Source organism: Gracilinanus agilis, chromosome 5 (assembly GCF_016433145.1).
Source record: "Gracilinanus agilis isolate LMUSP501 chromosome 5, AgileGrace, whole genome shotgun sequence".
In the NCBI taxonomy this organism is placed as follows: Eukaryota; Metazoa; Chordata; class Mammalia; order Didelphimorphia; family Didelphidae; genus Gracilinanus; species Gracilinanus agilis.
In genome coordinates, this window is record NC_058134.1 from 132,607,347 (window position 1) to 132,632,318 (window position 24,972).

At 35.3% G+C, this 24,972-nt stretch overlaps 1 protein-coding gene across 1 annotated transcript in view; it reads right to left on the bottom strand.

Annotated features, from left to right (window-relative positions):
• Nucleotides 1-24,972, bottom strand: part of CPED1 (cadherin like and PC-esterase domain containing 1) — a 411,868-nt gene that overhangs the window by 271,137 nt on the left and 115,759 nt on the right. Inside the window, exon 5 of the mRNA XM_044678790.1 lies at nt 587-740. Coding sequence (XP_044534725.1) covers nt 587-740 — 154 coding nt within the window. The remainder of the gene's footprint in view (nt 1-586; nt 741-24,972) is intronic.

The following is a 24,972-nucleotide window of genomic DNA, read 5'->3' on the forward strand; positions in this document are numbered from 1 at the left end:
AGCATCTAAACCCTGGACAAGAAATGGAAAAAAAAATTATTAACTCTAGAGAAGACTTCAACTTGAATCCTTTCCTTGTGGTATTTAAAGGAATGTTTTTCTGTTACATGCTTTGTAAACCATAAAGCTTGATATTCCTGACAGTTTCCATCACTGTTATCACTTTGGTATATTATATGTCACTGTTTGGCTTAGACAAAGGAAAATATAAAATATAACTTAATGACAAAGAAAATTAAATAATTCTAAAACAAAGTCATAGTACATGTCATTTGAATATAAAAAGAAATCAGAGGATTTTTAAATAGTTTTCCAATGCAATTTGAAATTTTTAATTCAGTTTCCTTTAAGAAATCTTACTGCTTAGGAGCCCTGTCAACTGCAAAGCTTGTCTATGATAGATGAGATTCAGAGAAAAATCAAAGATGGAATCATCTTTAGTTATGAATCCAAACACCGACAAGTTTAAGTAATGAAATATATTCATATCAAGCATGTCAACTCCCCAAATCCACTCTGTGTTTTCTTGCTTGTTTATTCCTTCTTTTTAGGGGTCGAACCTGAAAATCCAAAGTGATGAACTTACAGCTGTTCAGGATGAGGCCAGTTCCAGAATGACCTTTGGGGTACGGGGGGTTTCCCGTTAGACTTCTCTGTCATTGAAGGATGGTTTGAAGTGCTCAGTTTTACCTGTGTGTGATCATTCAGACATACAGAAGGAACAACTGGAAGATGTAATTCTGGAAGGTTAAAAAAAATGAGACAGTTACCCTACTATTTGGAGATGTTCCCTCAGCCTTCTGCCCCACTACCTGCTCCCAATGATGATATCAAACTATAGAATAACTTTGAAATATATAATCATATTTGCAACTTTTCTGATAGCGCTCAATCAACAAATGTTAACTTAGAGCTGATAATGCACCACGTACTAGAAGACTATGCTATGTGCTGGAGATACCAAGACAAATATGAAACAATCCCTGCCCTCAAGGAAGTTATAGTCTAAATGGAACAAATTCAAGGTAGGCTTCCATGTTGTTCAGTTCAGTTCAGTTTTCAGTCATGTTTGACTCTTCTTGACCCCACTTGAGGTTTTCTTTGTCATTTCCTTCTCCAGATTATTTTACAGTTGAGGACACTGAGGCAAAGAGAGTTAAATGACTTGCCCAGTGTTACACAGCTAGTGTTTGAGGCCACACTTGAATTCAGGAAGATGAGTCTTCTTGATCTCAGGTCTGGCACTCTATCCACTGTGCCACCTAGCTGTAGTTTTGTAACACCACAAAATTGGGGAGCAGGGAGACTGACTTTATACAATAGTAAAATGATCAATTAAATATTGGTAATAATTGATCGATCAAATTTGGCTTCAGTCATTTATAGCTATGTGACCCTGGGCAAGTCATTTAACTCTGTTGGCCTCACATTCCTCATCTATAAAATAAGCTGGACAAGGAAATAATAAGTTACTCCAGGTTCCTTGCTAAGAAGACCCCATGGACAATACTGGCATGCTCTGGTCCACAAAGAGTCACAACAATAATTGATACCGTAACTTCAGTGACACAAATCCTTCCCCCTCAACCCACGTTATCTCCAAGAAAATTAGGAAAGTGGACCTATAGTGAAGAAATACAGGCTATAATAATATATGTTAGCCACATAGAGGCCTAAAGTTAATTTCCTGTTTGCATCATTGTGCAGTCTAAAGAATATCATCCTGGGAGTCTTGAGGTGTGGATTCTAATTCCCATTCAAAAAGTTCCATTGGAAACAAAAGCAGTTATTAAATGTTTATTAGGTGCCAATGACTGTGGCACTGGGGATATGAATCAAATTTGGAATTGATTCGAATTGAATTGAAATCAAATTATGAATCAAAAATAAAAATAGCCACTTCCTTCAAGGAGTTTATATTCTACATAACTGGGGCTAAATAAATCATATCTCTTTTCTAGGTTATATCTACCAAAAAAAGAGAGGACTGGACAAAATGATTTCTAAGGTCTCGTTCAGCTCTAACATTCTCATACTCTAAATAGTTTGTTTTCCATACCAGTATTCTGTAATGTTCATTGGTCCTAATAATGTTGAAACATGATGTTATTATTATTTTTTTAACCCAACAGCTTTATTGAACTCTCAAAACATAACAAAGCCCTTAAGTGATTTTCCCTCTTGTGCAGTTCTCATTAATGGTGACATAGTCTCGCTTAAAACACTTCAAACTCTTAAGTAATAGTCAGGACAAGTCAAGCTGTTCACAGTATTCCCATATCTCATTATTTAGCACAGTGTGATTCAACTCACAAAGGGTAGCCTATTTTATAAGGTTCCTTTTTAATAAAGAATTGTTATATTCAAATGCACCAAAATAAAAGAATCCTTCAAATCATACTGTTTGGAGAAGATTACAGATAAGGAGGCATATTAAGTTAGTTTCTTTGCTCAGAAATCACAAGAGACAAAGAATTGAAATGCCCATGTATTCCTTTTATTTTTGTAGCAAAGATAGAAATGGGCTAATTGCGTACTAATTAACTAGTGTAATTCAAAAAGAAAGTTTGAGTAGGGCAAAGGGGGAAATTGCCAGCAAGCATACAATCATTTCCATGTTAAATCTGACCAATTTAGCTGATCAAGATGTTTTAAGATGATACTTTTCTAATCAAATACGTGCATGAATGGTACTATAGTGTGAAAACTCTTTCCACCAAAATGGTAACCCATCTCTGACTCAGTAGAAAAGTTCTAGGAAATTGCTCTCAGCACACACAATAAGTTCCAAAAGCAGAACTTCAACTCAGGTCTTCCTGACTTCACAACTAGCACTCATCAATTGCATTTAAATATACCTCAGTGAAAAATCAATCAATCAACCAACCAATAAACATTAATCAAGAACACAGTCCTAAGCATTAGGGACACAAAAAATCAAGACAGTTCCTGCCCTCAAGAAGCTGCAATCAAATGGGGGAGACAGCATGCAAACAAGCTATATACAGAACAGATAGCATATAATTAATAGAGGGAAGACAAGACTTCCAGGGGAAAAAAGAGATTTTAGTTGGGACCTAAAGGAAGACATGGGGGTCAGCCATGGTTGTCAGTAGGCAAAGTGGAAGAGGGAGAACATTCTGGGCATCAGAGATAGCTGGAGAAAATGATTGAAGCTAAGACAGGGGGCAACTTATTGGAAAAATAGCCTGGAGGCTACTGTCACTGTCACTGAATTTAAGAGTATGTGGTGGTGGGGAAGGTATAAGAAGAATGGAAGGGTAGGAGAGGGCAGCTAGGTGATGTAGTGAATAAAAGGCAAGACCTGGAGTCAAAAAGGCTTGAATTCAAATGTGGCCTCAAATGCTAGCTATGTGACCTTGAGCAAATCACTTTGTCCTATTTGCCTCAGTTTCCTCATCTGTAAAATGAGCTGAATAAGGAAATGTCAAGCCACTCCATTATCTTTGTCAAGAAAATACCAAGAGGAATCATGAGGAGCCTGACAGAACTGAAGCGCTTTGAATGCCAGACAGAATATTTTGTATTTGGTCCTGGAGGCAATAGAAAGTCACAGGAGTTTATTGATTAGGTAGGGTTGTGAGTGTGGAGAGCAAGTATTGGTGACACAATCAGATCTGGGCTTTAGAAAGATAATTTTGGTGGCTGAATTGGGGATGGATCGAAGTGGGGAGAGACTTGAGGTGGGCAGCCAGCAGACTTATTGAAAGAGTACAGGCAAGAGGTGATGAGGACCTGCACTGGAGTGGTGACAATGTCAGAGGACAGAAGGGGGTGGTATATTGGAGAGATGTAAAGGATAAATAGGTAGACCTTGACAACAGAGTGAGAGATAGTGAGGAGTTGATTATGCATTCCATGTTGGATATATTGAGTTTAAGACATCTAACAAATACAGTAAGCTAGACTTAGAGTCAGGAGACTTGTGTCTGGACAAGTTACTTAATCTCTCTGGGTCTCAGTTTCTTCATCTATAAAACGGGGAGAATAATATCACCTACTTCATTAGGTTGTTATTAGCAACAAATGAAATAATGCATGTAAAGCTCATCACAAACTTAAAAGTTCTCTATAAATGTCAACTATTATTATTATTAATTTTATGTGATTAATTATTTGATACCAATTTGTTGCACACATACATGAGTAATGCCACACCACTTTAAATTGGCTCCAGAAATTTATATCAGCAATATAGTTAGTCTCCTAATTAAAGCTTAAACTATTAAGATAATAAAATTCACTGATGAATAACAAGTAGTAGGTTATAAAGCTAACCATGCAATGAGATGTGCACTGGATTACAGCTTGACATCAAGACAGACTATAAATGGAAAGTTGAATGTGTAGAAGTCACATACATTGACCATTCATAAATATATAACAGTGAATGAACCATTTCACTAAGTCAGCATCTTGATAGATTTAAGGAAGCAAATTAAGGATATATGTCCAAAGACTAATTTCGCTTATTTTGGACTCAACTAATCAGTTAAAAGCATTTATTAAGCACCTACTCTGTGCCTGGCACCATGAAAAGTTCAAGATTGTATGACCATTATACTTTCAATACAGATATTGATTGCCAAGAGTGTGTTTTGACCACAAGAAAATGCTCCTGAAATAATGAGAGCTAACATAATCAAATATTAATTAAAAAATAAATCACACTATAGTTTTTTACAACTCTTTTAAAAATAGTTCTATAAATTCTAGATTTTCTATTATGTAATTGTATGATTGAGAGAAACTTTAAAACAGCCTTTCTTTCATCTCTGCCCTATTATGCTAAAATATTAGAGTTATAGTCTAAACTTTAGAAAAACTTTAGTTTATAGTCTATACTCTAAAGGGACTTGAGAGCCTATCTAGTCCAACCCCAACATTTTCCAGAAGAGGAAACTGTGGTCCAGGGAGGTAAAGTATTTTTTTCAAGGTTATATAGGGAATTAACGTCAGATGGGGCTTTTAAATTCACTATGAGTCAGAGGCAAAGCTTAAACTCAAGTCTTCTTCATCCCAAAATGAGTTCTCCATCCACTATTCCACCATGCTGCTTCTAAAGGCTAATATAAGGTTCAAAAGATTTTAATGAAATGAACTACTTCAAAAACCAAACCCTATATAGGCATTACTACTGTTATGGTGGTCATCATCTATAATCATCCCTGGCTTTTTTCATTAAGACCAAGACCACAAAATCAATAGTATATAGATATCTTCATACTCACGTATATCTATATAAACATCAATATTGTTATCTATATCTATACTCTGCTAAATCTTGATGAAGCAATAACTGTATTTCATAGAGGTTTTTTTTTTTTTTTTTTTACAAATTTGAAGGCTCTTTTGGAACTACACCTGAAGAGTACATACTCTTGGCCTCGCCATGCCATACCCCCAAAAATATCAAAGAAAGAAGAAAAAGACTCATATCCCCCAATTTTTTATAACAGTTATTTTTGAAGTGGCAAGGAATTGGAAAGTATAAGGAATGACGGAACAAATTATGTAAATATAATAAGATATCACTGCATCATAAAAAATTACAAAGGAGACTTTTTCAAAGAAACTTGGGAAAACATATGAACTAATTCAGACTGAAGTGACTGGAATCTGAAGGACAATTTATACAATTACAACAACATTAAAAAAGAAGGAATTTCGAAAGGCTTAAAAATTCCAATCAATAGAATGACACATTATGATGCTAGTGAACTAAAGATGAAGCATGCTTCCTTTGCTTTTCATGAAAAAATGGTTATGGACTTGATATACAATGAAATATGTATTTTTGGATAGGGCCAATGTGGCAATTTGTATATTTGATTATGCACATTTGTTGCAAAGGTTTTGTTTTTCTGATCTTTTTCCTCCTGAAGAGTAGGAGAGATGGGATGGAGGAAAAAATATACCTTAGTCGAATTTTTTAACAAGATAAATAAAATAAAACAAATATGGATGCTTCTTTAGACTATTGGATATTAGTCATTAAGGAAGAATTTAAATTGCACAGGCTGACAGGGGCTATTTGCTAGTTGGCAACATTTTATTTATGTGTGTATATACATGAGGAGAATTTCCATATAACTACAGAGTACTTGTCTTCACCAGTTACTCTAACACTGAGTCCCTCCACTTACCCCCAACTTTTCATGTCACTCTCCATGGGCTATATTCTAAAGTCCTATTGCTCTTGACCTCGAGGCCCTCATTATAGCTGGATGCCTGAGATCCTGGTTGTAAGAGAAATGGGAGAGGTGGGGAAGATAATCACTATACCTGCTCTCATAGTAAATTCTTACTTGTAAAATGAAGGTAATAATAATTGCATTTTTGTCTCAAAGGTTAAGTACTTTGCAAACTGTAAAACAGTATCTTTGTTGTTCAGTTGTGTCCAATTATCCATGACCCTTTTTGGGGTTTTCTTGGCAAAGATCCTGGAGTTTTTGCTCATTCTCCAGTGCATTTTATAGATGGAGAGAGGCAAACAGAGTTAAGTGACTTGCCCAGGGTCAATATAAAAAAGCTATTAAGTGCCTAAAGCCAGATATAAACTCATAAAGATGAAGCTTCTTGACTCCAGACTTGACACTCTACCCACTGTACCACCTAGTTGCCCTAAAGTAGTGTCTAGTATGAGGTTAATGTGTCATGCTCTCACCTGGCTCCAAAGCAATTTTAGTGAATAGGATAGACAATATGTTGGTTACTAGGAAAGAGAAGCCCAGTTTCATAAAGGAAAATAAAAGCCTTTGAAGTCTACAGATAGACCTTAGAGATGAAAGAGTCTAATCCATTCATTCAAAAGATGAGGAAACAAAGGTGACTTGACTTGCCCCATATTACATAGCTGGTTAGGCATTGGACATACTCTGTGGGATATCTGGGTTCTAAGTCTGGTCCTGTTTCCTTAGTGAGCTGAACCTCAAACTAATGCTCTTGTGAGGTTCCCATCATAGTCTCCCTTGCTTTTTGGTGGGCTTTGTGCCTGTCATCTTTCCTATTTAGTTATAAAAAAAAGTAGGATGTTACTCATAGTAGAAATTTAATAAATATTTGTTTCAGGACTGAAAAATGGTTGAATGAACAAATGTTGTATAAGCAGATAGTAATTCCTTCCAATGTTTATAAAGAGTCTGAAATAAAGAATCTCATTCCACTATTAACTGAGGGAAAACAATTGAAGTTGACAGAGAAGTGACTAGTTCTAATAGACCGTTCTGATAGATTAGAGAATGGAATTAGTGACTCTTTACTGAATTTTCTTGTGTAAATAATATAAAAACTCTCTAAATTGGCAGGGGGTGATGGCAATGTTCTTCAGGTTTAAAGATTATCAGAGTCCAATTTGATCTCTCTTTGCATTTCTTCCTTTTAAAAATTTAAATATGCCCGAAATCGTACTGAAGGCAGTGGGACACTGAAACAGAAAATTGCATTTATGTCATGGAAATAATAGGAAATGATGGATACACTTGTTAAAGGAAATATTTGCTTTAATATTTCAAAGACTTGTGGTTTCATTGATGTGAATTCTCTCTCCAGTGGCTGAAAGAAACCCCCACACAACTTATTAGAAATGTCTTTACCAAAATACTAATCACACTGTAGTCAGTCTAGAGATGCGTATCTTCGAATTGATCTATTGTAGGTTGTTTCTTGGACAACAGATATCCAGTCCATTATGAATCCACTGCATTCTAGGGTCTCATTATAGTTTGGCAGTAACCTTCCTCATGCCCCAGTCTTCAGTTCTCGAAGAGAACTGTCCATTTCCCCAGGCGCCAGAACATCTAATTAGGACTCCAAAAAAAGATAGGGAAGTAGACTACATTAGTCAACAGTCTCTAAAAATGTCTTGGAGATTCTGGTAATTTTACATCCAGTTGGGGTGAGGAAGTAGGGGAGGGAGACTATTGATGATAACTATGATTTCATCAGTATGGAGAGTCAACCTCTGTCTTCCTCCACCAATGAAAATCTGAAATTTATCTGTAACTTGTGGTGTTAGGGAGTTCCTAAGAAGTGTACTGGACTGCCCATATACCGGTGGCAGGACTGAAAATTAGGACTTCCTAACTCCAAGGGTAGTCATCTATCTACTATGCCATCACACCTATCATATAAAATGACATCTCTATTATATCTCTAGTTCATGACATTTAAATTATATTCTATATGTAACTAAATAGATCAACATAAAGAATAAGACTTGGGATCAGAGGGCTATCTGGGTCCAAATTCTCTGCTATTTAACTACCTGTGTGATCTTGGACAAATCCCTTAAACTTTCTGGGCCACATTTTCCTCATCTCTAGAAATGCAGACATTAGCATAGATGTTCTCTGGTTTCTTTTCCAGCTGAAATCTATGCACATGATAACATCTCTCTCTCACACATGCACTCAAATAACAACATGGTATCCTGCAAGGAGTGTTAAGGCTCAGAAGTGCTGCCCCACATCTGCAATTAACTAGCCATGGAATACTCGAAAAGTTAATTAACCACTCTGATTATTTGTTTTCTCCTCTTTTAAAGGAGGCTTTAATTCTATCTGCCCTAAACATTAAAATTTGTTCTGAGGATCAAATATATGAAAGAATTGTGAAAGTAATTAAAGTCTACAAAAGATAGTATTTACTTTGTATATTTGTAACCCATAAAGCATATATAGTACATAGAATACTAGATTTGAGATTTAAGAAGACTTGGGCTGAAATTTTACTTCTGGCAGTGAGTAGGGATGTATACATTCTAGATATTTCACAGTATTGACCTTTTCTTTAACTTGGTTGCTTTTTAAATTAATGTTTGTCCTTTCTCTGATAGCTGGGAACATAAACTAGAAAACATGGAAAATGTGATTTCTTTTGAATGAATATTGAGGGAATTTTACTAAACATTTATACTAAACTGCCAGCTATTACATTATCTCTTCCATATCCTTCTTATACATCTGGTATTTGACAGTCAGTTCCCAAAACAGTATGTATATGTGTTGAAAGACCCAAGTCCATAATTTAAAATAAAACTGAGTATATCTACTAGATAAATGCTTTTAAAACACACTATTCTGCTTTTAACCCACTCTCTGGCGTTTTAGCAAGGCAATTTAAATCCTATTCACTGTTCTTTTCTACATAGAAGCCTATACCAAAACCGGATTTCTATAAAACTCATCAAATGACTGAGAAAATCATGGGGGGATATACTTCAGTGCTTTTTCTTTTCCTCATAGAGAATTCTGCTTTAGGATGCAACAAATACAACAGTACAAATGAAGCACAGTCAACAATTAGGCTATAGGATGAAACTATATAAGTCCTGATGGATAATTTATGACTCATTCTTGGACTTAAATCCTTTGGTATAATTCACTACTAGTTCTCCACAGTTATTTCTAATGGTAATAGACTGTTTTATACTTTACAGAGCTTTTCTATCACAAATTGGTAAGGTATACAGTACATCTCAATTATTCCCATTCAATTGATGTGAAAACTAGGACCCAAGAAGTCCAAATTCATAGCACAAGGAATTGACAAATCTAGGATTCAGACTCATGTCTTCTGAAACCAAGCCTGTTCTTTTTTCCCCACTATATCATTCTGGTTCTTTTTTTTTTTTTTTATGAAATTTAATCCTAGCCAGAGTCAATCCCGATAAATTTGTGGAATAGCAAAATTGAAAATGTTAGTATCTCCTAATCAAACAAGTAAAATGATTTTCTCAAACTCTGACAGTATTATCCAGGTGGAGTCGATTATATAAGCAGTTTTTTCTCCTCCATATTATCCTTAAGGAATAGTTATTTTTTAAATATGCAATAAACTGCTGAAGTAAACATAGCATGACTTTATTTTAGGTAAACATTTGCAAACTTTAAATTAAATTCTGTAAAAACTCTTGTTATTAATATTTTTGAGAGGTACATTGTGGGCATGAATAGGTTACAATGCATTACAAACAAGGAATTATGAATAATTTCTGCAAAAAATCAAAGATTCTGCAGACAATTGGAAAAATTAGAATAAAAATGTTTTATGTTAAAAAAAAACATAATAAAGTCCTTGGGGGAAAAATGCCAAAGACATTAGAGCAAAGATGGTCATGTGGAAATTACAAGGGACAATCAAAAACAATATCCCTTGGGACATTCATGATGAGAAAGATCTCCAGTACATGGGTAAACTCTTACCTCCACCCTCCCATATAAAAGCCTAGGGGAGGATATGAAGAATATTGGAAGAGGATGGGTGGGTATGGATGGATTCTGATCTATATCTTTATTTTTATTATTTTTAAACCTTTACCTTCCATCTTGTGTATTGGCTCCAAGCCAGAAGAGTGGTAAGGGTGGGCAATGGGGGTCAAGTGACTTGCCCAGGGTTACACAGCTGGGAAGTGTCTGAGGCCAGATTTGAACCTAGAACCTCCTGTCTCTAGGCCTGGTTCTCAATCCACTGTGCTATCCAGCTGCTCCCTGATCTATATCTTTAGAAAGAAGAGTCTTATTGTTGCAATCTCATATCCATTTGAGTGTTCAAATTTATTAACAACAAATATTACTATTTTAACATTGACTTGAGGAGTAATATTAGTGGACAAATCATGGACTTTCTATATCCTAGGGAGAGATGCATTTTTATATCACCAAACATATGGGACCATGGTTTGTCCAGAAAGAACCATGGCAGTATCCACACTATGGGCAGGTGCTTTCGAGGGGGATTTACTGTACACAAAATTGATCAAACAACACTGAGAGTATTCTATATGCATGACACAAAATATTCTTCCTCTTCTGTGTCCAATTGAAGCACCAAAGAGAAGCAATTGTATGGAAACAATTTTCCAAGTGGACTTCCTTGTGTTATGACCATTACAACAAAAGGCCCTTGAGCTCTGTTCATTTTTCTAGGAAATAAAAACTCTTATCTACAAAAATATTTATACCTACACTCTTTGTGGTGGCAAAAAACAAAACAAAACAAAACAAAAAACAAAAAAAAACCAAAAGCAAAAACAGAAAATGAGGAGGTGTCCGATTGGGGAATGGCTGAATAAATTGTGGTATATTGTGTTAGTTAAAATCACTTGGGGTTCTATTTGGAAATATTGAGCCTCAAGATATGTAGTGTTTGACAAACTTCCTGTGGACATGTGGGGAACTTTGAGACTACACTCTCCGTGATCCAATGGGTTTCCGGTTAAACGTGAGACAAAGGGAACCAACATATAGCGCAGTTTAAATTCAGAGGGCGGGCTGGAGATGGCCTTTTTTGCTACCTGAGCGGGCTCTCTGGCGTGCAAGAGTAGGAAGATGGGTGGAGATACAGACAAGCGGCATTTTTAAATAGAGTCAGGCGCGATCATATATATATTTACCAACATGGCCATGGCAATTAAAATATCAATTTCTCTTATAATATCAGCCTTTATCATTTTAATCATTACAATATGTTGGTGATGGAATATTATTGTGCCAAAAGGAATAAAGAAAGGGAGAAATTCTATGTGAACTAGAACAGCTTCCAGGAATTGATGCAGAGTGAAAGGAGCAGAACCAGGAGAACGTTATATACAGAGACAGATACACTGTGGCCCAATCAAAAATAATGAACTTTGCTACTAGTAGCAATGCATTGATCCAGGAAAATTCTGCGGGACTTATGAGAAAATGCTATCCACATCCAGAGAAAGAACTGTATGAGTACAAAAGCAGAAGAAAAACATGATTGATCACATGGTTAAATGGGGATATGTTTGGGGATTCTTACTTTAAATGATCACTCTACTGGAAATGTTAATAATATGGAAATAGGTTTTGAACAATGATACATGCAAAACCCAGTGGAATTGCTTGTCAGTTCTGGGAGGGGGTAGGGAGGAAGAGAGGGAAAGAACATGATCATGTAACCATGGAATAATATTCTAAATCAATTAAATAAATAAAAGTAGTGTCTAGACTACTACCATAATTTTCCTGGCTTATAATTTCATTTTAATAAGAAAATAGCACAAAAGATTGTTTTATTATTTTATGGCAGCTTAATGTTCCTTTGATGTTTTTTTATGTTTTTTCAGTTTAAAAAATACAAAAATGCTTTACTATTTAAACAAGACCAAAGATAAATCATTTGGTATGGATTAATGAGTATCATCAATAATAATAATACTGAAACACAACCTCTATGACAAATATCAATATATACATTCTACAAATATGATAATGAGTAGGTCCACAGGCTTTGGAAACAAGTTAATAAGGTTATTAATATATTAAAAAACTTTTCATTTAATAAAACTTTGTAAGCAAGCCAGAAACTAGTATGGCCACTATTCACATTATAATAACGCTTAAAAGTCCTAATAGAAACTGTGCAATAAGTTTCTGAATATTTTTTGAGTGTTCAGTATTCAATCCCTACTAAATATTGGTTGAGAAATTTCCCCAGATCATATAAAGTCAGGCATTAGCATATTACGTTAAGACAGAACCAACCTACTTAAATTCCTTCTTCAATTTCAGCTATGTACCACAACATTCAGTTTTTATCCTTAGCTATATTGCTGTCATGCTTCTGTTTTGTTTGTGACAAAATATTATGTTTGCTCATTTGAGGATATTTTTTTCAAACTGTTGATGCTTTTAAAATTTCAAGCTAACTAAGGGTGAGATAAAAATCAGGAACCTGCAAGATGTGGGTCAGGACAAAAGTGGTGGAACTAATCCAAATAAAATGTGAACAAAACAAAGAACCCATGTCCTGGTCATAATCAAGAAACCCAAAAGTTGCGACAAAGTGTTTGGGGAAAATGGGGCAAGAATATTGGTATCATAATAAATACATTTTCAGATTCTTTCTCTGATTAGAAGTATAGATAGTCAGGATGAAGAAGGAAGATAAAGACGGATAATGTTATATTTCAAGGGCCCACACCTTCAAAATAAGGAGAATGGAGATAAATATTCATAAGCCAAGTAGATTCTGTTGGGAAGACCCAACTATTGCTCAGTTATGTCTTAAGGAAAATGCCAGCCCATGTCAACATTAATTAGCTAATATTAATAATTGGTTACATTTGATCTAATATATAGTATAAAGAATAAAATATATTTGTTCATTAACTGGATTTAGAAAGATAACATCTGCAAACTTCTAGGACTACTACTACGTGCTTATTAAAATTTTAGTGAGCTAATTTGGCAAAAAAAATTATGAATTATTTCTGGACGAGGAATCTGAAAGATCCAAGTTCAAGTCCTACATCTGGCACTTACTAGCTGAGTGATGCTGGACAAATAATTTAATCAGTGTCTGCCCAAATTTCCTCTTCTGTAAAATGTAATATATCTGTATAATAGGCTTGTTGTAAGAATCAAATGAAATAAGAATAATAAATAAATAAAAATATGATAAAAATATTATAAAGATCTTGGCAAACTTTAAAATGTTATACAAATTATAGTTATTAGTATCAAAGAAAGAAAAGTAGGTCTTTATGGTCAAAAAATTAAAGTTAACTTTGTTTTAGTAATGTTGATGTTTTCTGGAATTGCCCTTTTTGCCATTACATCTATATTTCAAATGTCTACAAAAGCATACTTTGTTTTGGTCAAATATATCTTTTGCATGTAAATATTGCAGAGCTGAGATGGTTCATGAAGGAAATGTTTCCCAAAGGCATTGACTACACTGACTTAACCATATCTCGATTATAGCATTCCCAGACTTGAGCCTCCCATATAATTCCCAACTGGAGTCATTGAAATTCATTGATACCCTCTGTATACATCATTACCAGGTACATAGAAAGGGGCAGGGAAAAGGAAATGATCCAACCACAGGAGAAAAATGCATTCAATAATGGGTCTGGTACAAATGTAAGCAAGTAGGTGGGGGTCCAGGGCAAGTCATTTTTGACTTACTAATGAGACATTAAACGTCTTCAGGAAATAGTAAAGACAACTGGTGACATTAAGACATGCCACACTGGCATGTTTCCAATGACTTTAGAATAGTTTAAGACCTTTTTCTTAGATTGTGTGTAGGCATTGTCTACAGCTAAAGAACTTTGAGCCCTAAAAATCTGACCGGCAAAAATCAAGGTTAGTTCTGAACTAAAATCGATTGACTGCCTAACACTGGTAGAAGTTATATGATAATTATTTTAAATTTCTACTGTTTTCAGTATATAGATAACTACCCAACTCAAGAGAACTATGATTTGAGGAGTCATGAATTTTCTCAAAGTAGAGCAAGTTGAATATGTAACTAAACAGTATTCATGTGATTTCAGAATGAAAAATGACATCCGCCAAAATTGCCCATCAGCAAATGTGAGCATTGGTCTTATACCCTTGCATCATATTCATATGCCTATTCATTCACATAAATTCCTGCCTCCATGCAGAAACGACATTGACAGAAAATGTTTACTTATCACTCAGCATTTTCACTGACCAGGGGCCTTTGCCTTCTCATTCTCTGATTGCTTTAAGAAGGTTCCTTTGAACCCATCAGCTTTGGAAGGTTCATTGAATAACTGGCTGTATATTTTTACCTAGAGGCTTTCAAAACTAACACGATTAAGAGTTTGGGGTGTTGCTTTTTCCAGTCTCTGCTTTCCTAATAATCTAGATTCCATGTAATTAGGACCTGTTCAACTATAAAAAGCTTAAAGAATTGCTGATTTACTAGATATAAACAGTAACAGATCCTATTAAAAAATCTGTCCCATAGGAAAATTCCTTTTAATTAAAAACTCAGAGGTACACCTGGAACATTGTTTATATCATTCATGGCATGAGACACATGTGAATTTACCAATAAATCACATAATTGGAGGCTCTTAAATGTCACGTTGTGAGTAGTAGCCTTGCTTTTTATAGCATGCTTTGAATAAAATTTAAAGTTACCTCCCTTAAATGACACGAAACTGACTTCTAAAATGAATTGGCTGTTGATTGACTTATGTGGCTTTTAAATAAAAAAAAGCCAAAGACTTTAAAATACAGGAGGTAAATGAGGCTGTGTTAAGTTTACCTAGACATGCTCTTTTTCTTTTCTTTTTTTCTTACTTGTATTTTTATTGATGAAGCAAAACTCCCAGGAGATTTCTCCTATTGAGATGAGTGAAAGATAAAGCTAAAAAAGGTTATGGCTCTATATTTACAAGACAAATACATACTCATTTCTAAGTAATATTTAAAGAAAAATAATTTAGTCCAATTTTGATACTTTGAGCGTTCTTGAGTATAAAATAAAATACCACACACACACTTAAAAATCCATTAAATGACACTGGGAATATGGCAGATAGCAAGAATCCAGCAGTTTTCATATTGATCACCTATATGATCCAGTAATAAAGCCCAGGAGAGAGAAAAACCTGGAGCTACTTGGCCAAGAGTTTGAGCTTGCATAGCTCCCAAGGATCTAATGACCAAGTGCTTACTGACTAATCCTGCCCCGCCCCAGAAGAAAAGGCCATTGATGCCAGTACTAAGAATGCCTTCCTCACTATCATCCTCACTCTCTATCTGTTTATGCTTCCCTAATTCCTACACACCTATATGCCACAACAAAAGAGAATAGAAGATAAGACCTGGGACTTTACCTGTGATTTTTTGACTATATGGAACTCCCAGGTGATAAACTCCCTTTACCAAAGGAAGTTGGTATCTTTTCTGATACTTGGAGTCTTAAGGAGTCCCCTAGAGCACTGAGATGTTAAGTGACTTCCCCAGGGTCACACAGCCCATTTGGATTGGCAGCAGAACTTGAAACTGGTTTTCTGGTTCCAAAGCTGCTTCTCTATCTACTAAATTGCAATAAAATAAAGAAAAACAAAAGCCTCAGGACTGTATGATAACCCTTCCAGTCCCCTGGGCTTCACTGCCAAACTGTTAGAAAGCAGTCACTGATTCCCCTAGTTTTGCATCTTTCATTTCCTTTTTGGTTGTTTGAGACCTAGCCTCTGACCTCACTACTTGACTGCAGCTGATTTCCCCAAGGTCATTATAAATTGCTAGATGTTTTTTCCTCATTCTTTATCCTCTTCTGCCTTTATGCAGTTTTTGACACTGTTAAATCCTGCCCCTCTTCTTCTAAAACTATTTCTCCCAAAAAACTTCCCACTTTCCTTTATGTTGTTTATGGCATTACCATCCACCATCACCAAGGCTCAATACTTCAATTGTCTTTGACCTTTCTCTTTCCATCATCCTTCATACCCAATGCCATGGGGAAGTTCCAATTTTCCTCTATTTTCATCCATTCATCATCTTTATCCATATTGCTACAGTACTATTTCAGATATTTTTCACCTCCAGCCTAATATTTTTTAAATTTGTTTCCTTATTTCCAATCTTTTGTCTCTATATACTGTCCCTACTGTGACTGCCAAAATATTATCCCTAGGGTATAGTCCTGATCACCTCCCTCTTCTACTAATTCATCATTAAAGCTCTCTGCAGTCTATGCCCACATTCTTTTCCATCATTCCTCTTTGTGCTTTACAGGTTTTAGCCAAACTAATACTTTCTATTCTCCAGTTTTGTTCTGTTTTATGTCACATTCATATGTCGATGTAGACCATCTTTCATTCCTGCAATGTATTCCCTCTTTATTACCGCCAAATGAAATCATTCTTCTTCAAGATTCAGCTGAGTTTTCTTCAATTGTAAATATTTTTTTCCCTCCTAAATTTTCCTGGTTGACTTAGAGAAGTAGATATATTAAAATAGGAGTGAGTATACTCTTTCTTATCACTGATGTTACACTACCATCCATTAATGAGCTATCCTCTTTCAAGGTACACACATTTTGTTTCTGCCATCTTTATTTTTGCTCACTACTGATCTCCAGTAGCATCAGTATTGATGTGATGCATAATAGATGCCACTTTTCCACTACCGATTCTGCCTTTGGTCTCTAGCAATCCAACTTTCAACACTTAGTCGATCTCCTTTCTCAGAAGTCAAGGGTTAGACATTTTGGTCACTAAATCTAAATGACTTTTTTCCAGTGTTCTGAGACTTCCAAACATGCTTTACAACAGATTAATCTATGCTCTTTTGGTTGAGATGCGTCATGTTCTCCTGAATTTCTTTACCATTCCTTCTGATTCTTTTTTTCTTTACCATTTTATTCCTTATCCTTCACATGACCATTGCCCAAGGTGGTAGTCTTTGGCCCACTTTTCTTTTCTCTCTACATTGTCTCTCTTCTCAGTCTCATTTATTCTGGTAGCCTTAACTACCACTCTTCTGAAGAAGACTTCCAAAACTTTATTTTCAGTCCTTATAGTCCTTCTTATAGACCTCTCTTCTGAACCCCAGATCCACATATCAAAAGGTCTAAAGACTATTCTCCAGCACTTTAACATGTCCTTAGCTTACATGATGATTTCTTTTAGAATAGAAGAGCTACAAGCATAAGAATCATTTAGTTTCTAAGTTATTTGTATTGGTATTAGGATCTACAATTCTATGAAAATACACCAATATAGATAAGAAAAATTATTTGGGGAGGAAAATCTCACCAGTTCCAGATTTGACCATTAGATGGTGCTATGAGAAGATTTAAGGAACACTACAAAGAAACTTTGCATAAGTTATAAATTTAATAAATCACAGGATTGGGAAGAGATTTGCCTGCCACTACTCTCAGTAAAAGCATATTTAAACCATCATCAAAGAAAAAAAGATTTTTCTAAAAGATCTCACTTATCTTCTAAATTAACCTTTATCCTAAATGGTAGTTTGCCTCACTTGCTAAAATTTTAAAATATAAATAATTAATTCAAAAAAATTGAAGCAAAAAACCAAATCAACAAAAAAAATCACTTTTAAATCTGTACCTTCTCTTATCCCAAAGTCAGCCAGCAAGCTTATCTTCCTTCCCAATATCTCTGGAATTATTTGCACTGCAAAATTTTTCATTATCTTTTTTATCCCCACAAAAGTCCTTTGTTAACAGAATTGGATCTTCAATAGATTATGTGAGAAGCAATTCACCTGAAACAGGTCTAGTTCCTTTAATGGCTGGGTTCTCCAAACACACAAATACTATTCTTTAAATTGCCAACATCAAATCACAACTTCCTAATGCTTGGAGACAAGATGGCTGAAACTGTAAAATAAGTGGTGGGTCAACAGATTACTTCTCATTATGCCTTTGATTAGCACCTCATCAATCAAGCACAATCTGGTTGAAATAACTCCTGATTGTATAGTACTGAAGGCTTACCAGTGGCATTGTTCATTATCTCTTTTGATTCCAAAAACGGTTCTACGAGATCAGTACTCTCTTCATCTTCATGTTTCCAGGAAGGAACACATTCAGAAAGGCTGAGACTTTGCTTCTAGCAGCTAGTGTTTGAGGCAAGATTCAAACACAGTTTCTCTTGATTGCAAGTCCAGCAAGTTCTTTCATTAATGACAATGCCTCTTACAGTATAAACTTAAATATGTAATTACTACACAAACAAGGATATAGATGACAGCAATTTAAAATATATCATGTAAATAATTGTTACTGAACTTCTCAATTCAATCTATGAAAACAAAAAAGTGGGAATAAACCCTAATGAAGTAAATTTAAAAAATAAATGTCCTTACTGTAGCAGACAACTTTCCAAAGTATCATTAATGGTATGGTAAAATGTTTGGACCTGATACAGAATAAATAGGTAAGTCAAGGTGCTGGTAGTTTTCTATAAAACTAGGTTGCCCCCTTTCCTGGGTCTCCTCTTTAAATTGTACCTGATCTGATTGTTACTTTTCATTTTAATCCACTGAGGAATGGGACAATTTTGCTTTTGTTTCTTTTCAAGGAATCTTTTGATTCTGAAAGTCTCATAAGAAAATATGGTGAGGAAACAATAGCCAAATTTCCATTAAAATGGTAGGATGGACAAAAAAGTTCACAGAAACTTTTGCCTAGGGGGCTTTATTACCTGGTCTCATGGCATTCGTCTGTGAATATGTGAGTAATGTATAGAGGTTTTGTAAAGCTGAATAATTCATGGCATCTGATTTTAAGGAGTTTCTTAACTCCTTGCCAGATTAATCTTCCTAATAAATAGATCTGACCTATTATTGACCGTCCTCAAAAACCACTACTATTCTTCCAGGCCTTCTAGATTCATAACCTGTCATCATCCTTGATTCTTCACTCTCCCTCACCTCCTGTATCTAATCAGTTGCCACATCTTATTGAATCTATTTCCACATCATCTTACGTGGTTTTCCTCTTCTCTTCACTCATATAATCTGTATCCTAGTTAAAAAACTTCTCAATTAGACTGTTGCAATGGCCTTGGTTTCCTTGCTTCTAGTCTCTCATCTGTCTAATCTACATAGTTGCCAAATTAATAAAACTAAAACAGAGATATGACCATAACACTCCCCTCCTCAAAAATCTTCAGTAAGACATAATAAAAATTCCTCAGCCTAGCATTAAAACTCTCACGATATGGTCCCTCCCCAAGATTATTCCATATAATGTCCTTTCATGTACTCCCTGTTCTAGTCAAACAGATTTACTAGCTGTTCTCCATGCAAAACATTCCACCTCCCATGTTTGTGCCTTTGAACAGATGGTCACCCACGTCTGGAACATTCTCCTTCCTCACTTCCACCCTCCAGTATCCTTAGCTTCCCTCAAAAGCCACTTCCATTGCCTATAAAAGGTCTTTCTTGATTTCTCCAATTATAAGTACTAGCTGCCTCTTTAAATTATTTTGCATACCTTTATATATACTTATCTCCCTATATGGCATATCTTCTTAGGAAAAAATGAAGTCTAGGAGGGTAATTTTTTTGGTAGAGCAAGGGAACTCAGTGTCATTTTATCCCCAATTCTTCACACAGTGCCTTGGACCCAAGCAAGTTTCAAAATATGTTTGCTGAATTGTTGGTGAGTTACACACATGAATAAAACTTTGGACTCATCAAAGTAGAAGAATGAGTTGTTGTGGGTCTCATTTTGGGTTTTCCATATTTGTGTAAGTCTTTCTTACATAGGATTTCAAATTGGAGATATTTAAATATTCCACATTTTTTGTCCCAATAAGTTGTATTATCTAACATGGTTTCATTAAGAAGTTCAAAAGAACATGAACAACGACATGGTTATTAATAGAATTCTGTGTTCAGTTTCAGATCTATCGATTTAAGAGACACTGAGATAAGCTAGCAAGCATCTAAGGCAGTGTGACCAGAATCCTGAAAAAAAATTTAGGTCTTACACCATGAAGATCAGTTGAAGGAATTAGGGATGTTATGTTTGAAGAAGAGAAAATCTGGATATTGGGGAGCGAGAGAACTATCTTCAGGTACTGAAAGGGCTGTCAAGGAGGAAAGATTAGATTTGTCCCATATAACCACAGTGTATCCTATGCAAAGATTTAAATTTGGGCATAATATGTGGGGAAAAACCCCGAAAACTTCCTAACTACTAGAAACATACAAAGGTAGGATGCAGTGAGTTGGGAAGTAGTAAGATCCTCATCCTTAGAGACAGACCTTTAAACAGAATTCATATGGCTAATTATAAGCTACTTTGTAGAGAGGACTCTTGTTCAAGTACTGGTTTGGTTAGATGGTCTCTGAGATCTCACTAACCACGCTGAGATTCTGCAATTCTACAACTGTGTAACCGAATCTTTTTTAGTACACAATTTAAACACTATAGAAAGGTGTTTGCATCTGCATTAATGTACAGAATGTATTCTGTGGTGTAATTACTTTCCAAACTTGATTATATTATCCAAATTATATGAATGTAGTTCACAAAACCTCCCACAATGAATCAACGGAAGTTCCCTAGACTTTGGTTCTTTGCTGGATCTATAATTTTATCAGTGTATACATTTCTTCCATTCATCAATGCATCTCATGCCTTCTCCATGACTTTTCGTCCTATGGAATTAATATTTATGTTTGAAAAAAATTTCTCAATAGAGGAGCTATCTTATGCCCTAGAAGCCCTTCCCATGTTTATCAGGCATCTTTGAGGAGTACCAATGTACCAGTCTGACTTTAACTGTTCTGTTCATCTTCACTACATGAGTAGTATTGATTATTTCTTATTCTTGATCATGTATTTTATGCCCCCTTCTGCATCCAGGTCTTAATTTGGTTACATGTTTAAGACTGATTCTGCTCTACCAGGCAACTTTCCATTATCCTTCCAGTCCTTTGTACTTTCAATTTTTCTAAAATCATAGTTTTTCATGATGAATTTGTGTCACTGGAATTATATTGCTGTTAAAAAACAGGTTTTTACATGAAACAGAGCTTCTCTATTCTAGAATTAAGTGGCATTATAGTTTCATTTCATCACTATATATTTTCCCTTTTAAAATAGATAACTTATTGTTGAATGAGAAGATAATACAAGTAACAGGGAGAACTAGAAGCTAGAGCCTATAAGTCAATAATCCCCTTGGTGCAGCCTCTGAAGTTTTGATGAGAACAACAATATTCAATAAAGAAAAGAAGAGCTTGTGTTTTCTTTCAGCAAATATGGTCTTTGGAATCTCTTACATAGGATACCACTGCTACTGAAAATAATATTAGTCTCTTAGGGGAAATGTAGGGTTGGGCAAGGGAATACTTGATGGGGAAAATATGTGGGTAAGTATAGACTATTCGATTACAGAGGCAGCAGAGTTGAAAGAGAGAGAGAGAGAGAGAGAGAGAGAGAGAGAGAGAGAGAGAGAGAGAGAGAGAGAGAGAGAGAGAGAGAAACTAGCAGTTGGGGAGATCAGAAATATCTTTATGCAGAAGACAGTGCCTAAACTGCATCCTGAAGGAGGAAAAGGAATATGAGGCAAATGCAGGAACAGAATGCATTTTGGGGCTGGGCATAGCCAATACAGAGGAACAGAGATGGAAGAGTGAAGTGTTCTGAGTGAGGATCAGTGAGAAGGCCAGGTTGGATAGAGGAACCACAGAGTGCAGAAGGCAAAATACAACAAGGCTGAAAAGATTGGGGTGAGGTTGCATAAGCTAATGTAGAGACAATAGGAAGCCACTGGAGTTGGATGAGTTAGGGTAGTCACACAGTCAGATTTGTGCTTGTGAAATTACTTTGGCTGTGATGTGTAGGGGGCAAGGAGACTAATTCTAGGCTGTTAAAATAATCAAATCAAGAAGTGATGAGCTGAACTAAAGTGGAAGCAGTCTCAGTGGAGATAAGAAATAGGATGTTGAAAGATGGGAAAGAGAGAGAAGAATCAAAAAAATTGGTGGGGGAAAGGCAGGGTCCAGAAAGAGAGGAGGTGGACAATTAAAGGCTGCAGAGAAATAAAAAGGAATGAGATCAGAAAAGTAAAATGAGGACTGAGAAGAGGCCATTCAATATGGAAATGATAACCTTGGGGAAAAACCAGGAGTTAGATTGCAAGAGGGGGAGATAGGTGAGAAGATGATTTGTGAAAGAGAGGAGAAATCTGAATGAAAAACTTTAGGCAAGTTATATTAAGAATAAGTCCAGTTAAACTGTGGCCCTTGAAAGTAGAACCCCACTTACCCACCCATTTCTTGCATTTTTAAGGAGAATCATTTTTTTTCTTTTCTCTCATTTAGTTTAGCTTTATTGTCTTATCTATGAGCTACTTAAAATTCATTAGGAGTTAAATATTAAATAACATGAAATCATCGAAGAATCAAGATTGGTAAGTAGAGGGATGGGAAGAAAGATTATTTTGAGGGGAGGGATATCTATACTACAGGGACTTCAGATCAAGATTTTTGTTCTGTTGCTTGTTTCCTATATGAATTTGGTCAAGTCACATTACTTTTGAACCTCAGGTCCTTCACTTGATAAATGAGGGTGGGGGAGTAGATGGTCTCTAACTCCCTTTCCTCTTACCTCTTTGATTCTCTCATTTTAAAAATTCAGGAAGAAAAAGTCTTCATAATACCAGAAATTAGATTGAGCTAAAGTTGGAAAATGATAACTATTTTGAAGGATTTTTTTTTTGGTTTTATTTTCGTTGCTCGTAAACATTTTACTAAGGAATTGATCAGAGTATTGGGTGTATGGGCATCATTTTATAGAAGTGGTACTTGATTCTGTACATTATATCCACTTGTTTGAATCAAATAGCTAGCATCTGTTGATTTTCTTTTCATGCAATTGCCTTTAAAAAACAAAACAAAACAAAAAAACGTCTTACCTTTCATCTTTGAATCAATACTGTATATTGATTTCAAGGCAGAAGAATGGTAAGGGCTAGGCAATGGGTGTTAAATGACTTGCCCAGTCACACAACTAGGAAGTGTCTGAGGTCAGATTTGAGCCCAGGACCTTCCATCTCTGGGCCTGTCTGTCAATCTATTGAGCCACCTAGCTGACCCCTACTGTTGTCCTTTGATTGTTTTTGTTTGGCTCTGGTGAAATGACCTGTTTTAACTTTGGGGCCATTGGGGGGAAAAACAATTTTTAAAAATATTTAATAGATACTAAGAGAAAGAGAAAAATATTTGATGTCAAACAATGCAGCAGACATACTTTGGATTGGAAAACATCTGTATGTAGAGAGAATAATCTAAATGGTTTTGAGCTTTACTTGTCAGCTTTTCACATGGAAAATTGGAAAGTCAAACCCTGTTGGGGGCAGCACCTGGAAGGTGGTGGTGGGTGTTTGCTGTTTAAAGGCCTCATAAGTCATAGCCAATTTTTATGCAGCCAATCCCAAACTCATCAAATTCTAGAAAAGTTTTCACACTTCACCTGGTGATGGAAGACATAGATCTAGTTTAACTTCATAATTACTTTTGTTAATAGTTCTTTGTTTTGTGTGGTGGAGGAGGGGGAGTTGTTACAATTACCACTTTGCACTTACAAAGGAACTTATAGTTCCCACAGTCATTGAACAGCTATCCTTGGGCCCTTTGCTAAATGGTTGGCATTTCTCCATTCAAAATGACCTCTCATTCTTTAGTGCTCTCTATTTGGTCCAGTAATATAGTGGTAGAAATGAAGAATTGCGAATTTCTTTTTAACGAAAGAATATTTCCAGAAAGAGTGAAAATGTTATGAAAGTAATATGAATTGTAGTAGAAGTGATTATAAACTTGTAGATATGTAAAAGAAATTGAAAAAACAAAAAAGGAGAAATTGTCATAGTAATACAAGTCACTATTATACTTTTAAAAATTTTGCATTAATACCAAAAGCAATCTCTTTATTGAGAATTTGTTTTTTGAGGCAACAAATAAATACAAAGACTTACGAATGGAATTCTTAATGGATATGGCTTTCTCTTTGCGCTGCAGTGACATAGAATTGTGTCCTACAAAAATAACATCTATTTTTACAGAATATAACTTTACAGAGAACTTTGTAAGATTTAAAGATACTATATGGTTTAAGCTCATGATATTATAAATATACTTTCTGACCTGAAAAATAATTATCAAGAATTGAGAAAAGGACTAGGGATGAAGAGACTAATACAAAGAAGAAGTAGGTAAGAGCCTTTATGAAAGGGAAGCAGAAAAGGGAGTAAAATGTTTGTGTTCTAACGAATTCAAAAAGAGAAATCATTTTAAAATGATCAAATAAATAAAAGAGAAAGGCAAACTATATTAATTCTTGTAACTTGATTAAAATACAATTCATATATAAAGTGGTAAAATTTGCAAATCAGTGGAGCCTAATAACTGTTCTTTGTATATGAGTATTTATATTGATAATTTAGTTCATTGGTAAGAATTAGTGAAGAAAGGACTGTGATAAAGGTGGAGTTGAAGGAAGGGTCACAATAAGTAGAATGATTTTTATAGTAGGTTTACCTGAAGAGGAAAACCTCTGCTTAATTAACTTGGATCTGGTTAAAAGGAGAGGCAGTGAGATGAGGGAGTAACATAAGGAACTTCCTGCTTTTGATGTTTATTGACTTTGTGACTGGGTCAAGTGATT